Source organism: Fulmarus glacialis, unplaced genomic scaffold, assembly GCF_000690835.1.
Source record: "Fulmarus glacialis isolate BGI_N327 unplaced genomic scaffold, ASM69083v1 scaffold8092, whole genome shotgun sequence".
NCBI lineage: Eukaryota > Metazoa > Chordata > Aves > Procellariiformes > Procellariidae > Fulmarus > Fulmarus glacialis.
In genome coordinates this window covers 1-20338 of record NW_009199758.1, presented here as the reverse complement: position 1 = coordinate 20338, position 20338 = coordinate 1, and the positions used below count along the sequence as shown (strand labels likewise).

The following is a 20338-nucleotide window of genomic DNA, read 5'->3' as shown; positions in this document are numbered from 1 at the left end:
AGCAATGGGACGCTACACACACACACTCATACATATATACATACCTCAGGGCATAAAGCAAAACTTGTGAAATTTTTTCTTACTGACTAGCAAGCTCTAAGCCTTTGTGGAAGTCTACGCTGCAGGTAAATCCCTGAGTTTGGCCCGCACCTTGCCTGCAAGAAGTACTGAGGAACACAACTGCTTTGTCAATAGACCTAAATCCACAACAGGCGCATAGACACCACTACAGGGAAACGCTTGAAGGTGAATCAAAAACAGCTGAAAACCAGTGATAGCAAAGGAGACGTCAAAACAACAGCTTTAAGACTTATGGCCATTTGGTACCTGGGACAAAATCGGTATTTATAGGCATAAGCCTTTTTGCCAGACGGGAATGTAGCCCCGTGCTCCTGGCAGCACCTTTGGTCTCTGGCAGGTTTTGTGTTCGCTAAATGAAGCGTGTGAGCTTGCCCGTGGCTTTATACCTTCTTCGCACATAAACATGCTGCCACTCGTGCTTTGGGGCCACGTGGCGGCACCAGCGTTAGGCGGCAGCTTCCCGTTTGATCTCATCGTCACAGTCAGCGCAGGCTGCGAGCAGAAAAGAAGCTGCAGTGCTTGATGGCTGGTACTCCATAAATGAAACTCAGCACTGCTAAAGCACATATCAGCTGTCGCTGGGGTGGGGACGTTTTCTGATAGCACACTGGTTTGCCCTTATTGGGTTTATTCGTTTCTGGGAGGCACATCTAACGGTGAGGCTCAGCAGTGGGTTATTAGCGTGGACTGGCTTTAAGGTCAAGCATCCATGTATGAGTGAGGCAGTTGCTCCTTTCAAGCAATTTAACATTACAATATATTGGGTTGCTAATTAATTTGTGACTGTATCACCAGGATTTTTGTGTAAGGAAGGTCCCCATTCCACTCTCCCAGGATGTTCTCACCTGTCCCCCGATGTAATTTCTCTAGATTTATGCAAGTTGATCAGAGAGCAGGACTAGACGTTACATCTCTGCCTTAGCAAGCCTTATGTTTGAAGGTATTTATTCTGTAGAGCATACAAGAATTTTGTGGTTTTGTGAAAGAAACAAGGAAATCTAGGATTATTTTTAATAGCAATTATTCTTATTCATGAATAATAATTGCAATTTAGACCAAAGTTAGAGGTTGAGGCTTAATCCATGTCAAGGCACATTTGTGTGAGGTATTTTAAAAACCCAGAGTAAAAGTGACATAGCCTGACCCCCAGAATTTATTTTGACTGAAATTCGGCTTTGGACTTACAGAGATGGACGTACAGATATGGGAAAGAGGGTGTGATAGGGGAATGAAGAGGTGTGGCTAAGGAAAGAAATAAGTTGCCAAGGCTTGTGGCCACTATATCCAGTGTAGCATCAGAGGCAGAAAGAGCGAACAGGTACACGGTGTTTGGAAGAGAATGAGCTGTGTTTGGAGGGTGGCAGTGGAAAGTGCTGTGAGCAATATTCGTGGGAAAAAACCCAAACAACAACCTGTTACTGCAACAAAACCTAAAGAGAGCTGAAAACAAACAGCCCTCTGTGAATGCAGTGGGCACTAGACTCTCTCGCCACCTGAGGAGAGTAATTGGCAAGTGCTGAGTAAGAGCTTGTTCTGGGTTTGGAGGGGCAGCATTGTTATGCTAATAGTCCTTTCACTTGCCTGCAGTGCTGCTGTTGTCTTCTCCTGGAAGAATTGGGCAGGAGGCTTTCCCAGGACCTATTTGTGAGGAAGGGCTGGCTGCTGTTTCAGCTGGTCCAATGCAGGCAGCTGCAAGCCTGCCTTCCCTCCTGCCCCCTGCACACATCTCCCTGCCCCTCACAATGGAGCCCTCTGAGCATTTGCGAGATCTCCCGGAGAGTCCGTTCAAGGACACAAGTTAATTGAAACCAGCCCAGCCAGGGTGGTTCATTTTTGGCCAGAGCAGCTTCTGAGCTGTGGTCTGCCTGGGCTGGCACCAGGCAGGTCATGGGCATCACGGCCGGTGTGGGAAGGGGTCAGACCCACAGCAGGACTGGCCAGGGCTGCCATGGTCCACTGGTCTGTAAGGCTGTCTCTGGCATCTGGGTGCTCTTTCTCCCTTCCCCAGCCATTCTCATCATCAGTGGTGATGTTCCTCCTTGTCCCTTTGGGTCCTGGCCATTCCTAGCACATCAGCCCTTCTGGCAGCGCTTCACAGTGCCCTTCTAGCTTTAACAATGGAAGTGAGAATCAGCCTTTTTTTCAGAGAGTCTTAAGCTGTCTTTAACAAATTTAGACCCAATTTTGGCCTAAGTTCTCTTGTCTGAGAAACATCCTTTCTGAGAATTTAATTAGAAGCGACTCTCATTTACATGGATTCTACCAGCTGCCTACTACTATCGGCTCTGCAGCCCTGGGGAAGAAAATCGGATGATACTGTGAAAGCCATTAGCGAGGACATTAGAAGCAACCATATCCAGGTCAGGCAAAGTTCTGAAAATACTTAGCATTCATGTGTCCTTAATTGCTTGTCTCTCTTTCCAGCTGTTGGGCGAACGCACCATCTGAGAGGGGGCTGCCTCAGGGATTTCTTTTTCATTATGTGATGTAGATAGATACGGAGAGAGGAGCAGGCAGTGACTGCTCAACAAGGCAAGGAAGAAGTAGACTTGAGTAGCAAGAAGAAATTTGAACTTAGCGAAGGAAGATCTAAGGAGCTAATATTGGGCCCTAAACAGGGGCAGATTTTCTTGGAGGAGCAGCAAAGGAGTTGCTGACCTACTTTGCTAACAGCTAAGGTGCTAAGGGAAAGATGGGATACCACTTCTGGACCTCAGTGCCTTGTTCAGGTGTGTCTTTGAGCAAGTCAAGAACATAACAAGGTGATTTCTGTGTCTTACAGGAACGTCATAAATATGAGAAGCTTAAGTATCTTGAGGGTGGAGACAGTAGAAATGCACAGCTAGCTCCAGGCCCTGAGTCAGAATCACTCTCAGGACTCCTGTTAGTCTGCTGTGACCCCCACAGTGCCTCTGTCACCACACCCAGGGATTGCTGCACTAGGAGCACGACAGCAGAAGTGCTTTGCCAGGGACCGCATCGTCCAGAGAGGAAAAGTGAGGTGGTATGAGGTCAAGCGACTTGCCCAAAGTCAGCTAGTGTCAGCTGTAGGGCTTGAAACCTTGTCCCAGTCCTGTGCTCTAACCTAACAGGTAAAAGGCACCACTGCAAACCCACACTGCAAACTTTTTGAGGGCTTGCTTGCCTTCACAGCCTGAGAAGTGTCATGCATGCCCAGCCTGTCATCTACATAGTGATTCATTTCCAGCCTTGCAAATAAGATCTGACACAAAGGAGGTAACATTTAAATGCTGTAGCATACATTGAAATGTTCTCTCTAGGCTGTCCGTGTAAGAAGCTTTGCCAGCTACACCCGCTTTTTGGCAGCTGCTGCAGCGACAGCTGAGAATGCAATATGATAAAAATGCCACTTCTGCAAAATAATCATGGCCCATTGGGTGATTCCCAGCAAGATCTTGTGAAGGGAAAGACTTAGCCAAAACACATCTGTTTGGGGCAGCATGAGGGCTGGAGAAAGCAAAGCACGTTGTGAATGTTAAGCCAAGCATGATAATAAGTAAATAGCTCAAGAGCTCAGTTGTTTTAGGTGAAATGTTTTGAGAAAACTTTGTGGAGTGTGTACCTGTGGTATGAATTGATCAGGTGACATGAAACCATTCTTTCCTGGCTTTTGAAAGGGTGAAAAACAAAGGAAAATGACAACGGATTATCACAATGTCAGTTTACTTTTCCTGCTAGAACCTTGATAGACCGTGGTTGATTGTTGTTTTAATTAATCAGAAGCAATCAGCTTGTAAACGCTGTGACTAACACAGCTTCTCTTTAACCCCGTGTTGAGTTTTCCAAACAGTATATGTAGCAGTTCTACAGAGTAGAAGGGGAGTCTAGAAGCTCTCAGGTAGAAGCTCCAGAAGCTGAGGATGGCTTCTGGTGCTGAACTGCCAAGGCTGCTTCCAGCTGTACAACAGCATAGCAGAATGTAGCAGTAGAAGTCCAAATGATTTTCTAATGTTTTTAGGAGAAGAAGAGATTTTTTTTCTCTGAGATTCCCAAATGGCAGTTTGACACTTTGATTCGCAAGTGGCAGCCTGTGTTTTAGCTAATGGCAATTGCTTGTACAAACTTCCATTTTCTTTTCTCTCCATAGGTTTGTTGATCGGCTCTGGTTGTGCCCTCTATCCTCTTGGCTGGGACAGTGAAGAAGTCAGACAAACCTGTGGTAACCTTTCCAACCAGTTTGAATTGGGTGAGTCATCATCAGAGCATCTCAGCCACATTAGACTCTTCTATGTGTTGTCCATAAAAGCAAAGGAAGACATGAGCACAGGCTTGGAGAAGCAACCCAGTTGTGTGTGGTAGGGTGTTCATATTGCATCATTCTGGTATGGTGCTAAGGCAGGGGATTTCAGATAGATTTGCTGGAAATATTTTCCAGAAGAACATTATAAAAGGAAATGAAGGAATTTATGTATGTGTGTATGTATGTATGTATGTATTTAAGACATCACATTTAATAGTCTTGCTAACACTCCTGGAGATCTTGACAGGGTAGACAGAGGCATCACATCACAGCACAGGTGAGGGTAATTCACAATGAGTGCAATTAGCTGTTTTTGAAGTCTGGCATGTTTATGGCCTTCTAACCCAAGCCTAAAGAGTGTGGTTTTGGTTATTCACATCCTTGGGAAGCTGGTAAACACCTGCTGGCAAACACTTGCTCCCTGCATCCGCCTTTTCCCAAACAAGCCACTGGTCTTAATGGTGATGTCTGCACTAAGTGCTGAATGAGAGCCAGGGATGCAGCCAAGCCAGGCTCACAGCCACGCGGGTGAGCCACCTCACAGCTCCGGGGTGAGCCACCTCTGGAGACCTCATCAGGCTGATAGAAAACAAGGGCCCAACAGAGAGCTAAGGATTAAGCAATGTGGATAATTAGGATCTGATGTTTGCATTTATACCCAGGTCCTTGTTTAACTAGAAGGATTGATGCAGCTGCTGATACCCTACTCTCTTTGATCCTGTGTCACTTGAGGAAGAGGGGGGTCTGCAATTGTCCTGAAGGAGCAGGAGACACTGAGCACCCCGACCCTTCGCAGGCTTGGGAGCTCCCACTCCCAAGTACTGGCCCACACAGCTCCTCATTTCTAGCCCCTGTGAGCTAAACCTTACGGTTAGTGTTAGAAACCCTTTCCATAGCTGCGTGTGCACGGCTTGTGGTAGCAGCAATCCCAGTGCAAAGAACAGTGGACGAAAATGGTCCTCTAGGGTTAAACACAAACTTGCTGCGTTATCTTTTAATTTTACACTGATTTCTGTCAGGCTTCAGGAGTAAGGAGTTTTGTTTCCATCTCAGAGATATTTCTTGTGAACATATGCAAATGAATAGAGGTTGAAAGGTAAAAAAATATTGCTTTGGGAGAGATGCTCCAGGTCACCCTCCCTTACACCATTCCTGTGGTGTTTTGGAGTGCTTTTGATCTGGCATGGGGCCAGAAATTCATATTGCCAGTATCAGCACCCATCTCTACCACTGCCACTGATGTTGTTACCAGCAGCCACTAATGGTGTTGCCCAGGGGATGTGTAACATGCTCTAGAAGCTTTACCTTGTTATTCTGAACTCTAATACCTTTCTGTGCTATTGATACCCTCACTGGTACAGGCTGATGCTTGCTCTTTCACACCAAGCGTGTGAGCAGCTCTGCTCCACAATTCCTGCTTGTGTCTCCTGACAGCCTGCTCGTTCCCAGGCCTCAGTCATTGCTCTTCCCAGAGTGCAGAAAAGTGTTACCTTTCCATGTTACTTCTCTGCAAACCCACAAGAAGGCGGGTGTTGTGCCAGTCTGAGCTCCTTGAAGCCAGCACTTAGGCAGTTACAAACTGACCTTAAGCACAGTCACGCCCACAATCAGAGCAGAGTCTCTGAGACCACCTTCGCCATCTCAGTCTTGACTAATGAGTCAGATATTTGCCGAAATTAAATCACTCTGCCATTAAAGTCAGTGGAGAAACCCATGTGAAAAATTTCAGCTGACAACTTTCCTTCCAGGTACACATAAGGACCATGAGATGTATTACATTAACTGTGAAGGCAGGTACTCTTACTGTGTTTTCTGGACCGGGAGCAGGGCACGTGTTACGCATGCCTAGACTTGACGGGAGTGCTGGTCTCGCCGATCTGCTGCAATCATATGTTAACACATTAATTAACAGATTATAATGACAGCTGAAATTTGCTGTAGTGATTTCCACCAGGCAGCTCTGCCACTAAACATCTCTTTTCCACATACATTGGCAGTGAATTTAAATGCTTGGCTAGGATTTTTTTTTACTTAATGTCAGTGCCTGGTTGATGCTGTGTTAGCAAAGTCATCTGTAAAGAAGAGGTGCTGTCCGAGGGCCGTTTAATAACCACACTGCTCATCCTCTTTCATAAATACCTCTTGGTTGGTGATAACCCAAACCCTCTAGTCTTTTCCAAATCATTAGAGACTGGCTTACTCATTATAGCCTACAGGCCAAAAATGATGTTTCAAAGACTTAAATTTGTCTTGAGACTTAGTGAGATTAAGTAATTATTGCTTTCATTTGAATATTTAATTTGATTAAGCCGCAATGATATGCTTTCTATTCCTGAGTCTATGAAATGAGTTGTCTCAAGAACCACATATATACATGCTGCATTCAAAATCTGCCCTCAGAAAAGCTGAGCTGCCGTGAGCCCTGCACTGGTTTGCTGATGGGAGAAACGGTGGCAGTGGGAGTGCTGGTCCTGCACCTCCTGCTGCTGTGGGTGCTGGTGAGGATGACACTGAGAGCCTAATTCAGTGCGTGTGGTTGCTCTCAAAGGAGAGGGTGTTCAAAGGGATGCTGATCAGCAGACAGCGTTCAGCCTCCTCTTCAAGCATGGCAGAGCAACTGTTGCAGCTTGGGCCACAGGGAATATGTACGTGCGGTTAGGAAAGGAGGGTCAAAGCACACCAGGTTTGAGCACAGAGCCAGCAAAGGTGGAGGTTAAGCAGTGAGCGAGATTCATTCTGGACTTGCAAAAGGTGAGGCAAAAAAATGGTTGAGGTTGGAGGTAGAAAAGATAATCCAGGAGCTGCGATCTACGCTGTAGGAGGGTGAGAAAGGCAAAAGGCAGGTGCAGAGGAGGAGGGACTGCAAGAACTCACTTGAGAAGCAGCTGAATTGTGCACCGTGAAATGTAATGTTAACCAGAAATATTCCAGAATTAGCAATTAAATGAAAATTTTTGCTTTACCAAAACAAGATAAACCCCCACCCCCCGTAACATGCTCATAGCTAGATAGAATAAATAAATATCAATGCTAAGAACCCATAAAAAAGCCTAATCCTAAGTGGGTGTGCTAGATAAGAAGTGCTTCTTCATGTCTTCAGGCACTCTGAAAAGGCATTAGACTAACAGGCACTCTAAATAGTGCTGAGATAGCCCATATTGTGAAGAGGGGACCCCCTCCCTCCACCCCCGCCAAACACATACATTTCTGTATACATTCCAAAGCAATATTTAAAAAGGCTGTAGGAAAAATAACTATGCCTTTAATTTACGTATAAGTGGATTTGGGTATTCTTTTCTAGAAAACCTGGGCTGACATTGTAAAATGCCCAGCAGTTTGCCGCTCTCTTTAAAATTGGATATTTATTTGTTTTTTATTAAGTGAACTATGTCCAAAGGGTTTACTTAAACATTTATGTATTTAATTGGGCTAATTTTTTTCAATCAAATGAAAGTGTTTGTACAACTCGATCTCTACAAAGAGAAGTCATTCTTCAACTGAAGATACCCTGCCAAGAACAACCCCATTTGTTGATTAAATTGCATTCAATAGATGAGCTGTTTTGCTAATGAGGATGGGGAGTAACCTCCATAAGTAGACAGAGAGAGAGACTGGTGCACCTGTAGAGGGGCCTGCTGTCTGCTCTTCTCTTGCAGTCTGTTTTTGCCATCATAAGAAAAAGCACAGTGATAGATTACGGCTTTGACAAATGACCTCTGGCAAATCTTGTTGGGGGGTTAAGGCCATGACAGGTCTCTGCCATGTTCCTCTGCTTGTGGTTCCCAGCACCCTGGCAGTCAGCAGGATCTGTACGGAGGTCTTGGGACCCCGTTCCATATTGCGACATCCCATCTCAGATCATGGATGGAGCAGAGTTCCCACCAGAACACCAGGCTATGAACTGGAGCAGTCTTCTGCCGCTGTTTTTAGGGTGGTAACTCCTAGAAGTAGGGCAATATAAATAAATGGGGGCAAGAGAAAAGAGATGCTTATGTTTTAAACTAGCACAATTGTTTGCCCCGTGACCAAATCAAAGTCCCTAGTCTAATTGGCATTTGGCCCAGGCTAATGCCTGAGATGGAGACTGGAGTTATAAACTAGCAGTGCTCGAAGGGACTGCCTTTCACTTTTACCAAATGTCTGAGGACGGATCAAAATAATCTTAATCTCTTGTCACTGCATAAGCTGTTAGTGTTATGCTGCATTATTTACACCCTGGAGTTGCCTGTGGGCCCACTCAGGACAGCACTGACATGGCATAGCAATACAGAGCTGCTGACTGAAGGGTGTGAAAGTGAGTCAGGTCTACACAATCCCGTGGTCTGCAAAAGGAATTAGCAGGCGGTTTCCCAAAAGCAAGCATCTTTATAGCATATCATATAGCACACATTTGATTTTGCTGAGCTAGAGGCACTAATACCATTTTGTTTTCATTTCTAAATGTACTCCAGCGAAGACTGCATCAGACATTTGCAAAAACTTCCGCATTTTGCAAAACTTAAACTGTGTGAAGAAATCTTCTGAACTGGCATGCCTTTTTTAAATGGCAATGTGAGTGTATACGTGTGAATACATTAGTATTGGTTTTGAATGTCTAAAATCAATATGAGACTTCATTTTAGGCCATTGATTTCCCTAGATGTGCATGCAGAGACTGCTCAGTCGTTGCATGCTCATTTCTGTTGTGATGGGTGCGGAGGCAGCTAAATCCGACAGAAGGTCCCAGAGAGGACAGGGCATGTTTAACTCACAAAATCAAGCCTCAGTTGGCATCTGGTGAAACAGCACTACAAGACCAGTACCTAAGAGCCCAAACAGCAAAACTATTATCTACAGTAAGATTCATTTGTCTAAATGTAGATGACTCATGCCATTGTAGGTACCCTAGGAAATTTCATCTAGCCTCCAGCTGCCACTTCTCTGCCACCAGATGCATGAAATGATATTACGTACTTACGTTATTAATCTGAAAGAATGAAGACACTAAATTTAAGATAAACTCCAATTTTTTAAGTTGAACTACTTGGAAGAAATTTTTGTCTTCCTTTGAGGAAATATGGTGTGTTTGGGCAGTCAGGCAGTCATCCAGGACTTGGCCTGGATGATCAATGCTCCAGAATTTTTTATGTCCTACCCCTTTTTGTGAGAGATTACTTTTTATGTCATACATTTCCCACCTACGACCTACTTTTTTTATTCTGCTGGGTGATCATTTGTGCTAAGAAACATCCTACAAATATGGCAAACATACAGTGTTTGCTGTATGTAACTATGTTCAGGGCTCACCTTTGAGTTTTGTGATGCTTTTCTTTGCTATTAATGGCAGTGAAAATCACAGATCTGGCAGCAAGGGCTTGCACGCTGTGCCCTGCCTACCCACCTGGTAGCTGCTGCCGCAGCCTGCCTGAAATGCATTCTGTCCTTGTTTGAGTTCATGCCATCCTTACGAGGCTGGGAATAGCCTCCCGCCCTGTTTCTTCTGCAAGTCCTCCTAGATCCTCTCCAGTTGTTTCATGTTCTCTGTTCATTAACTGTCATGCACAGAAACATCCTAGGTCTGGGGGCCCAGCTGCAGCAGCAACCAAAGCAGATGGCTCCAAACGTACACCTTTGCTTGACCTCTGTGGTGGTCCATCCATCTGTGAACCACTGTGAAAGGGCTTTCCTTGCCGAAGTGGCTGTCTGGAGAGCAACCTAAAGGCTGGCTCCCATCCTGAACTAAACAAGCAGCTCAATTGCCCTCAAAAGCTCTCAGAAACTTCTCTTTTGAGGGATGTTTATTTCCAAAGATCATTATTATTAAGGTTCCCCTTTGCCACTTTTAGAGGGCCTGAAATATCTTAAAGGGAACTGTTGACTTGATAATTACTTTTGCTGTAGAAATATTAGAGTAAATTATCTTTAAAGCACTTTAAAAGCAAACAGAGCAGTTACTAAAACAACAACATAAAAACCCCACAGAAAGCAGTGAATATAAAAAAAGCTTTGTCAACTAGTTAATTGGCCTTAGGTGGCATCATTTCAGCATCTGGCTGAGTGTTGACATACAGTGCCAAAATGATCAAGAAAAGGATTTAGAGGGTAGGACAATTTATTAGAATCCTATTAAAGGCAGTGGCTTCAAAGCTGTATTTTTCTATGAGCAATCTATCTGACAAAGCCCGTTTTTTTTGTTCGCAGATCCTCTGCAAACAGCTCAGAGATTTTACCAGTTCATTTTTTTGACTGGGGCTGAGCACAATCTTTGCAAGCGTACCTGAGCTGCAGCTGCTGAGTTCTTAGGTAAATGAATGAGTCAGCCTACGTGCTAGTAAAGAAAGTGTTTCACCACAAAACATTTCCTCTTTAGTGCTACCCAGATAACTTCCATTCTTAAATCTTTGTAAGCCATTGGTGACTATATCAAGGTCCACATATATTCTGTCTAACATAAGGCACTTACCATTGACCATTGTTGCCAGAGTTGGAACATGGTCATGCAAGGATCCTCTGCAGTCAATGGAGATAAGCAGAAGCATCCAGAAAGGGACTTAAGACCACCTGGGAGCAAGTACCTGGTGCTCTTTATTACTTGAAAAGGGCAGCTACACTGGTTGTTTGGAATCCCTTCATAGTTAAAGGGAGAAAAATAGGTGCTACTAGAGCAGGGTTCACCTGCTGTACATTAGATGTCTACCTTAAGATGAAATGCACTTTTACAAGTGACTTTTTCTCCTTGTTGTCTCCAGAGGGAGTCTGGCGGACTAGTCCAGTGTGGATCTCTGCACTGTGGATGTCCAAAGAGAGGTGAAATTAGTTTCACTTCCTGCAATAGGCGGTGAGCTTTCTGCTGACTTCTTCTAGGAGGCTGGGAGACCTCCTCATTACCAGGACAAAAGCTATTTGCTCTTGGGAATTTCAGCATTGCAATTGACACATTGTTCCATGATAAATGCACACCTACAGCAAATTTGAGGTTTGCTTAAACAAAATTATGTGATCGTCCAAAGAAGAGAGGATTTGGTCACATAAGTGAGTGTCTGCAAACAGCAGAACTGAAGAATTTCAAGTTGGCACTTCTTTTTCCACTTTTTTACACTTCTGAACTTTATGAGATTTTACGCATTTAATTACAGACCAAAATGCGCATACAATTTCTTTGGCCGATTATAAGTAACCAAAATAGCTTGATCTATGCATGCATAAGAAATCATACCTTTTTTAAAAAGAGAAACGCACTGAGAAAATCATATCCATGCAACAGACAAAGAAACCAGCTTAATTAAATTCATTATTTTGTATCAAGCTATTTGTTAGGCTGCAGTTTTACCTTATATAGTGTTCTTTCTTTATTTCACATAACTACTTTAATCCTTTCTGGATGCATTCCAAGTTTTAACTTCTTTTCCTGCTTTTGTAGCTGATTTCACATGACGGTTTTTCATTGTAACTGTGTAAAGAAAAAGAATCTTCAGCTATTTAATTTATCTTGGCATTGTTTCAAAATAATCATGCCTTCTTATTAATTAGCTGATTATCTTTTACATTCATTTGTGGCTTTCATATCTCCGAATCCCTGTATATCCCTTAACATCACACTCCTTACTTTTTCTCTGATTACTTTTCCAACACCTTGGTTGATTACATGAATTCACATTCCCTGTAGTACTGGACTCTCATGTGAAGCTGTTAATTAGAGTTCCTGCGCAACTTTTTGCAGGTAGGAATTGCAGGTTTTCTTTTTAAGGTGTATCATTTGTATGATTCAGCCAGGCTAATTCTGAAACCTTTTTTCCTTCATCTTGGAATATAGGCTGTACTTAAGGTTAAATGATTAGAATTCGCCAAATACTCCAGGCTGCAAGCCCAGGATAGTCTTAACATTAGCAGCAAAGAAGGTACAAATATTTAAGATACTAACTCTTGCAATTAACAGGTTTGCATCCAAGACACTTTCAGGTTCTGGATATTTTTTCATAAGTGTCAATTATTGGTTATTTTAGATGAAAATCATATGTTATTTCCAGGACCTTGATAACTATATGTGATAATTATTTATAAGACATCATGAGTAGAAATCCTGGTAAAATTCTGTTTCAGCAACTGGATCCTGGCACAGCTCTGCAGTAGATCAAGTATCTGCAGATTTTCTGTTGCCAAATTTCACTTACTCCCAAATTTGTCTTAATCTTTATTTGCCTTATATATTGAAGGGAGGGGGGGAGCTAGGGGACACATATCATGGCCTTGAAGATCACGTTAGAAATCAGAAAAAGGCATGGAAGTGTTTTTTAATAAGCCCATCCATCACTGCAAAACTGCCCTTCCACATTCTTTGATTTCTTTCGATTTAGCAAATATTGTCTTATGTTCTATGGGACTCTTTTCTGCTGAATCTTCTTTTGATAGTGTCCTCACTCACCTTGCTTTTGTCCTTTATCCTCGGGGACTGGATTTCTTTCAATTTCTTTCAATCCTTTTACAAAAGAGAGGTACTCTTTCCTTCTTTTATTTGCTTGGAAAATGGCCATCTAGCCCTATAGCTGCAAGGTCTGTTATTCTATGATTTCAGAGTTCATCCTGACACTCTTTTGCTGCCAATCCCAGTAAAACAAATGTGAAAACAAAGTTCTTAATGGCTGGCTACAAATTTACCTGAGCCAACTTGGACAGTCCTGCTTCACTGAGCAACCAAGAGCTCCAATTATTTATGCTCTCCTTTACAAAAAAAAAAAAAAAGATCCAGAACTAACAAAACGCTGAAGCCACAGCTTCTCCCTCCATACTGCCCTGTCAGGTGAAGACTGATTTGCTAAAAGCAACACCAGTTCTGTGCAGAGAAGGAAGCTGCTGTGATGCATGTCATCTCTATCAGCTAGAAGAGTACTTCAGCTGCTGGGGAATTTACTTTGGCGTGAAACCAGATCCAGCCCATCTTATGAGCAAAAACATGTACACATTCCTGCACGCATCTCCATGCCCCCAACGGACTGGCACACTACCTGTATGTATGTATTCCTGTGCATCCTTGAGGAAAACAACAGCTTCTGTGTCTCTGTGTGTGTGTAAAAATTGACATGGTTTCACTAATTGTTTTAATTTTATCAAGTAATTAGGTGGTCTTGCTCTTTGTTTTATAGTTTTGACATTTAAAAAAATGGGAAATTTCAGTGCAACATTTCTAATGTTTAAGATGATGGGCTCCACAACGGCAAACTGATCTATTTGATGATTGAATTTAAGCCCCAGTTCTGCAAAGCCCTTAACCGTTTGCTTACCTCTGAATACATGACTAGTCCCACTGATGTCAGTGCAATATAATTTGAACATGAGAAAGGATTCTTCTATGGTACCCATTATTATAAAATAAAAATGTAAAGCTAGAAAGCAAAGTCTATCTTCTCTAACATATAACATTTCTATAGGTGTATTTCTTTTCATTTGGTGTTACATTTAATTGCTCATCAACCCTATTTTCTATAAAGCTTCATGTTCCTTTTAAAATGAGTGTTTAATATCAAAGTGAAGCAGAAGTAATTTTACAATTTAAAATAAATTACCCAATTATTGACAACCAACAATCTTTCTTTAGGGTGCAATGGATTAAAATAGGTCATACATGTAGTAAAATGAGAACACCAGAGCAGGATTATATTGCTACAGGGGTAGCGTTGCTTCATTTTGACACTTGGCTATGCAGTGTGAGCAATCATTCATTTCAACAGGTACCTTTGAGATGAATTCTCTCTGGCCTTATAGCTATACTTAGCTATGGACTGAGAACTTCCCTATACTTACAACGAAAAGTATAGCTAAGTCCTATACCCTCAGACACCTTCACCACTGCAGGCTCTTCTTCAGCACAATAGCTTGAAACGCTGTTCTGCTCAGTGTCATCCAAGTACAGATCAAGATTTTTTATCTGAGGCCTCCCATTGCTCCTGACACAGGCTGGAAATAATGGCCAGGTTTATTGCTGTGTTATTATTGCTCTAAGGCCAGGCTCCTGGCTCTTTCATCCATTCTCCTGCAGTCTCTCATTCTTTCATTTGTTCATCTTGACCCAACTCACACTTGTGAACTACATTGCATTTGTTAGATCAAGAGCTGCCTGCCATGCCTCAGAGCATTAAGTAGGGCAGTGGTCCTTAGGGTAAATGGAGCATGGTATGGAGAAATAAACATTATTCTCTTCAGCCGAGACTGAATGTGCATGTTGTATCTGTTGAGCACATCTCTGACGCTGATTTAACAGTTCTTTCTTCTTAATATGTATCAGGTACACTCTCCCCCTCTCCCATTGCCAAGGCACAAAAGTTGAAATCACACCACATAAAAGTCCAAATTTACTTCATTCTATCCCACTTAGGTCACAGCTTTGGGCAGTGCTACCAGGTGAATCTTTAAACTCTTTTTAAAGAAACATTTTGACATTTATTTTCTCTACCTGAAAGCATCATGATGAGAAAGATTTACTTTTTCAAGCTGCAACTACTTAGCAATTTAAAAAGACCTATCAGATGGAGTCCATCTTATCATAAGAAATGCTTTTAGCACACCCCACCCTGGTATAAACGTGATCATTTTCTAAGCAATCCAATGGATTTAGACATCTGGTGTATGCTTAAGCCTGCTTTTGAAATTCCCAGCAGAAGCTATAGACAGTGTGTGTACACAGGCAAAGCAACAGATGGTCCAGAGACAGGTGTCTCCAGGGACTGCTGTGCGATTGGGCAAGGATCAGCATCAGTGACATTACCAGGCACTTGGCGGCTCTCAATACTTTCTGATGGTCTTCTCTTTAGGAAGTCAGACTCTCTGTGTGGTCTTCTGTAAGGAAGCCAAGAATGGTGTTGAGCTACAGAGTATAACCAGATTACAAACCAAGTAAATCTCTCTGTCTGCTCCAGCACATTAAGGAGAGAGGCTCATGAGCTCAAGCCAAGGCCACAGCTCCTCAAGTCCTCTGGTCATGTTAGGATCTTTGTTTCACTGGACATTTTTTTAAATAAAAAGTTTTGAGGGTTATGAAGAGAAAATGAAACTTGAAAACAAGTACTATGCTTCCTGCTGTGGTGTCAACCTGAGATCTTCAGAGTGGCCAAGAACATAAGTGTTGCCTCCCACTAACGTCTCCTTACAAAGCTGGCCTGACAATATCCTGCAGTCAGTCAATGGACATGCCATCTGCCTTGAGACATGCTAATGCTTTGGACATGTTGAGATGTACAGACATCTCGTGTGTCTTGTGCCTAAGGCAGGATTAGCTGAGTTGATAATTGCCTGAACCAGAAGGCTGGCCCTCAAGGATGCTACTGGGACAGAGTATGGACATGCCACCTGTTTCAGCTCTGTCTTTCTAGATGGAAACTCTGTTGTTACCTTCTGTTCTCTGGAGGGGGGAATGGTTTCTGCTGCATTTTCCAGAGAGCGGGAAGGAAGTGTTGCATTGCTGTTTGTGCCTTACTGAGAGCACTCAATGCTCAAAGCAGGGTGGTATCACCCAAGGTGGCAACACAGGAAGAACCTCAGTTGTAAGGAGTGCCAAGCACTCAAGATCAAAATGACCAAGATGATGCAGCCCAAGTGGAAATTACTTTTGAGATGGGCCGAAATCCTGAGGAGTAACAGCAGCCATCTCCTTGCTTTCGGAGATCTCTGCGAGGAGGCTTCCTCCCTGCTGCAGCTGCTGTTTTCCTGATCTCCTCCTCTACTGTAGGCACAGTGGTGTCTGGAAGGGGAATCCCAGGTCCACTATGGGATTTCCCAACACCATTTGCTGGTGATGAGTTTGGCTATATAAAGATACCGTGGCCATTAAATGTATTCAAGGCCATATTGTGACACTGTCGAACACATCAGACAAAAGATCAGTGAAGTTTTAAGCAATGAGTTGTGACCTTGGGTGGGGATAGGGAAATTTCTCTATTTTTGCATTTGTGGACTCCATTCCCACAGCAGCCCCCATGCTGCTGTTGAGGTGGACTCTCAACACCATGATCCTTTGCCACCGGGAGCCTCCTGGTCAGGATTGATGCCTGTGAGAGGGGAACATGAACGGGTCCCCTGCAGCCATGTCCTGGTTTACAGTCACCCAGCAGCTTGCAGCTGGGTCCAGTTTCGAGCCCTGTCACTGAGATGGCAGAGGTAGATCCACCCAGCTCTTTTTGAAGGGAGCAGGCCCTGGCCCGTGTTACATGCAAACCCTCAAAATCTCAGTCAAAAATAATCAAAATGTCCTCAGACACTGCCTGCAGGAGGAGAAGAAAGAGAAGGGTGGGAAAAACCCTCTTCTGACTGCAGCCACTGTGGAGAGCAGTGCCACGGGTGCTCCCTGGGCCGGGTGGGCAGAGGGACACCCGCCCCATGGCTGGCACGCTCGTGGTGCCAGCAGCCTCTGCTTTGGCTCCCATGTGGCGATTCCCCCTGTGTGGACAACAGCAACTGGCCAAGCAAGTGAGCTTGGAGGCCTGTCTGCTGAATTGCTATAGAAAATTAAGGGGAGCCGTTTAAACAGCTTGGCTTCTCTAATTGCTTGAATTACGCCCTGCATTCCCTGTCTGAGGTGGGCATACAAGTGGGCAGAAACCTAGAAAAGTGCTTTTTCCTGGGTGGGCAGAAAGGAGGGTGGCGACAGTGCTTTCTCCCCCAGCTAACGCTGTGCCATGTCGCTCTGTTTCCCTTGCAGGGACCTGCCACATCGGCTGGGCCTACTACTGCACGGGCGGGGGCGCGGCGGCGGCCATGCTGGTGTGCACCTGGCTGGCCTGCTTCTCGGGCAAGAAGCAGAAGCAGTACCCCTACTGAGACGGCCCCGGGGCGCGGGCGCTGCCAGACGCCCGAGGGGCTTGCTGACGTCTTCTGGATAATGACAACGAACAAGAAATTTTTAAGTGCTTTCTCACTGGGGTGGGCATGGGGTGGGACAGCGGGTGGCCCCGGGGAGGGCAGGGAGGTGAATGGCGGCGCAAAGCCACCTGGCTGGGCAGGACAGGAATGGGCTTTCTCACCCAAGCCCACCCGTGGTCTGCTCCACAAAAATATAAGCAAGGAAAACTCCGCTTTGGCAAATGGTGAAATTCTGTGTGCACCGAGTAATTGAGAGGTTGGTGAGGGGATGGCGGTGCCGGGGGGCTGGGGTAGCACCCGGCAACCCCTCGGCACGGCGCTCCCGAAAGCACACATGCACGCACAGATGTTGACCATGGCACAAAATAAGTAGAAAGGAAACTTTTTTTGGTGCGATTCTTCTTTCTTTTCCTTTTTTTTTACTTCTCTCTGGTGGTTTAAAATTCAGTGTTGCAAGACTTTTTAATCTATACATTAAACTTAATAAAAGGACCAATAAGCCACTTTATCAGTATTTTGTATATTCTCTACACATTTTTCTTCCCCAAACATTTAGCCACTGCTTATTCAGCCCTATATAACTTTTATTAAGCCTCTGTGTTTTCAGCATTATTACAAAAATGCAACGTAATTACTTGGCATATGTAGCCTTTCCCTATAGTACTTTTATGAAGTTCAGTAAATGGACGTTTTTCTGTCCATTGGAAATTCCACTCACGGTACTGTAGAGCTCTGTTGGTTACGTACGACTAACAGGAAACTTCTTCCAGACATAGATTTCTGTTGCAGTTATGTTTAGCTCATTGATGTCGTATTGTGCTGTACCATGTTTATTATTTCAATATTCATTTTTGTAAAAAATATATATATAATATGTGCTATTTTATGTTTGTATTTGAAAAATCTCTGTAAATAAATTTTTCCTTGATCAATATTTGCAATGCCTGGTCGTGTCGCTAGATGAAAAAGTTCCTTTCCCAGATCCCCATTGGAAAAATCCTCAGAAATAATCATGACTTTTATAACCATGCTGTATCCTTTTTCCCTGTAAAATACATATATTTAGGGTTCAGTTACATTGCCTGAGGATAGACATCTATTGCTACTGGAGGCATTCTAGCATATCCCACATTTTTGCCTGGTGCTGTCAGGTGTTCTGGAGGACTTCAGCGAGACCTTCCCCGTTCTGGCCTGGCTGCTGCGGACTCAGCATCTCACACAGTGCTGCATATCCTTGCTTAGGCGACTGAAACAAGCCCTTACTTTCTTAATAGCATCGACACTGATCAAATGCCTCGCAGGCAGTATACCCTGCACAAGGCACTGGCACTGTACACACAAAACTCAAAACCAATCTTTTATTTTCTTTAAGAAAAACAATGTAAACTCAGAGCATAGGAACTTGTAAGAGATTTTCAATCATGACATGAGCTGATGTTACTCCCTTTCTAATTTGTTTTTCTGCTCTTGTTTTCCCAATATGATATTTCTGTCATGTATTTCTAAGTTACCGTCTATGTTCTAGTTGCAGTTCTGCTGGTTAATAACACTTGTAGCTGTTGCAGCTCCAAAAATTGTGCAGTTGCTTTGTACATTACGCTGGGCATCTTTTTGGAGGTACGTGGAAATAGCAATGTCAGTTTACAGTGATCAATCCTGATATCACTGAACTGAATTTTATCCAGTTTCTTTATAGGCTAAGCACTATTTATTCGCTTTATAGCGCTGTGCAGTAAAAGCAAAATTGTACCTTTCCCTCCCAGATTAGCCCATAATAGCCCTATCGCATCCGACTGCACTTCTGCTGATAAGCAAACCAACCATGCCGTGGGGGCTTGCCTCCCTGCACGCTCTTTCAGTGGCACCAGCAGTGGCGGGACATGGAGCTCTTCCCTCCTTCTTCCAGGTTTCAGGGCTTATTCCTTCTTGCAAGCTCTCAGGACCATACCCAAACCTGCTGCGGGAGGTCAGTGGCATTCCATATACCCTCACAGTAAGTATGAATATGCCTGTTAGGGTGTGGACGGCTGCTTTATTAAAATGAAGAAGATATAAACACAACTTTGGCTGTGGTTCCCCTGGCTCCAGTGAGATCTTTGGTAGGCATCTCAATAGAAAAATGCTGCCTTTGTACAGTATGCTACTGCGGAAACATGCCTTTCCTTCCACTGAAACTGCAGTTTGCTATACAAAGTTTCAGTGACTTGGCTATAAAAATGTAAGTGTTATTATTCTAAATTTGACCCTCTCTAGATTATATCCTGGCCCATGCATCATGGAGAACATTTTGACTTTTTTTAGATCTTCCTGTGCTCAGATTTGGGCTTGATTTATCATGACAAACTGGAACTATGCAATTACTTCATGAAGAAAATAGGTTTTTATTATGACACAATACAATTATAGCATGACTGACTTTCTCTGAATTTGTATACAATCTCCCTTTTTTAATTGGGAATTTAATAAAATGCCGATTTTTAATAATCAAGCCAATGATATATGCTGCACCTGCTTTGTAGCTGTTTGTCATATAGCCTTTAGCTGCTGTGATATGAATAAACCAATCACAGCTTAATTAGGTTTGTCCATATTTGTGTGTTTTGGTTCTGATACCCGTTTTGCACTAGAATATAAATACCATTTATTATCATGGTTATCAAGCCTCACAGCTACAAACTCTAATAACTTCGAACTGGGCAAAAGACTGCTTTCAATTTCACAGTACGAAGTGTCAATGAAATATTTACAATATTTACTATGTTTAATTTTCCATTTATTTATTCTTGAAGATGAGAAGCTTTGCCTTGCACTTATCAAAATAAAAGACGTAATCTTGCACAAGCTCCTCGGTCACTGAATTCTGTCCCTGCCATTGCTGGCAATCGTATCACATAATACTGTTCATAAATTTATCAACCTCTATTTTTAAACTATTTAAGCACTTTTCCCCCTACAACTACATTGGGAAATTTATTCCAAAATCTCACTCTTTGCGTGATTAGCCACTTCCTAAGTCCAGATTACCCTGTATTCTGGAGTTCTCTGGCAACACAGATGTCAGAAGTCGCTGTTCGCTTCCAATAAATACTCTGTGAGCAGCAAGTTTCATCCGTCACTCCTAACTATACAGGAGCTATGTAGAAACAAATCATAGAATCATAGAATCAT

General features: G+C 43.3%; 1 protein-coding gene across 1 annotated transcript in view; it reads left to right on the top strand.

Annotated features, from left to right (window-relative positions):
- Positions 1–17197, top strand: part of LHFP (lipoma HMGIC fusion partner) — a 141026-nt gene extending 123829 nt beyond the window's left edge. Inside the window, exons 2-3 of the mRNA XM_009573359.1 lie at positions 4190–4288; positions 17010–17197. Of these exons, the coding sequence (XP_009571654.1) occupies positions 4190–4288; positions 17010–17128 (218 nt within the window). The 3' untranslated portion in view covers positions 17129–17197. The remainder of the gene's footprint in view (positions 1–4189; positions 4289–17009) is intronic.
- The last annotated feature ends 3141 nt before the right edge of the window (positions 17198–20338 follow it).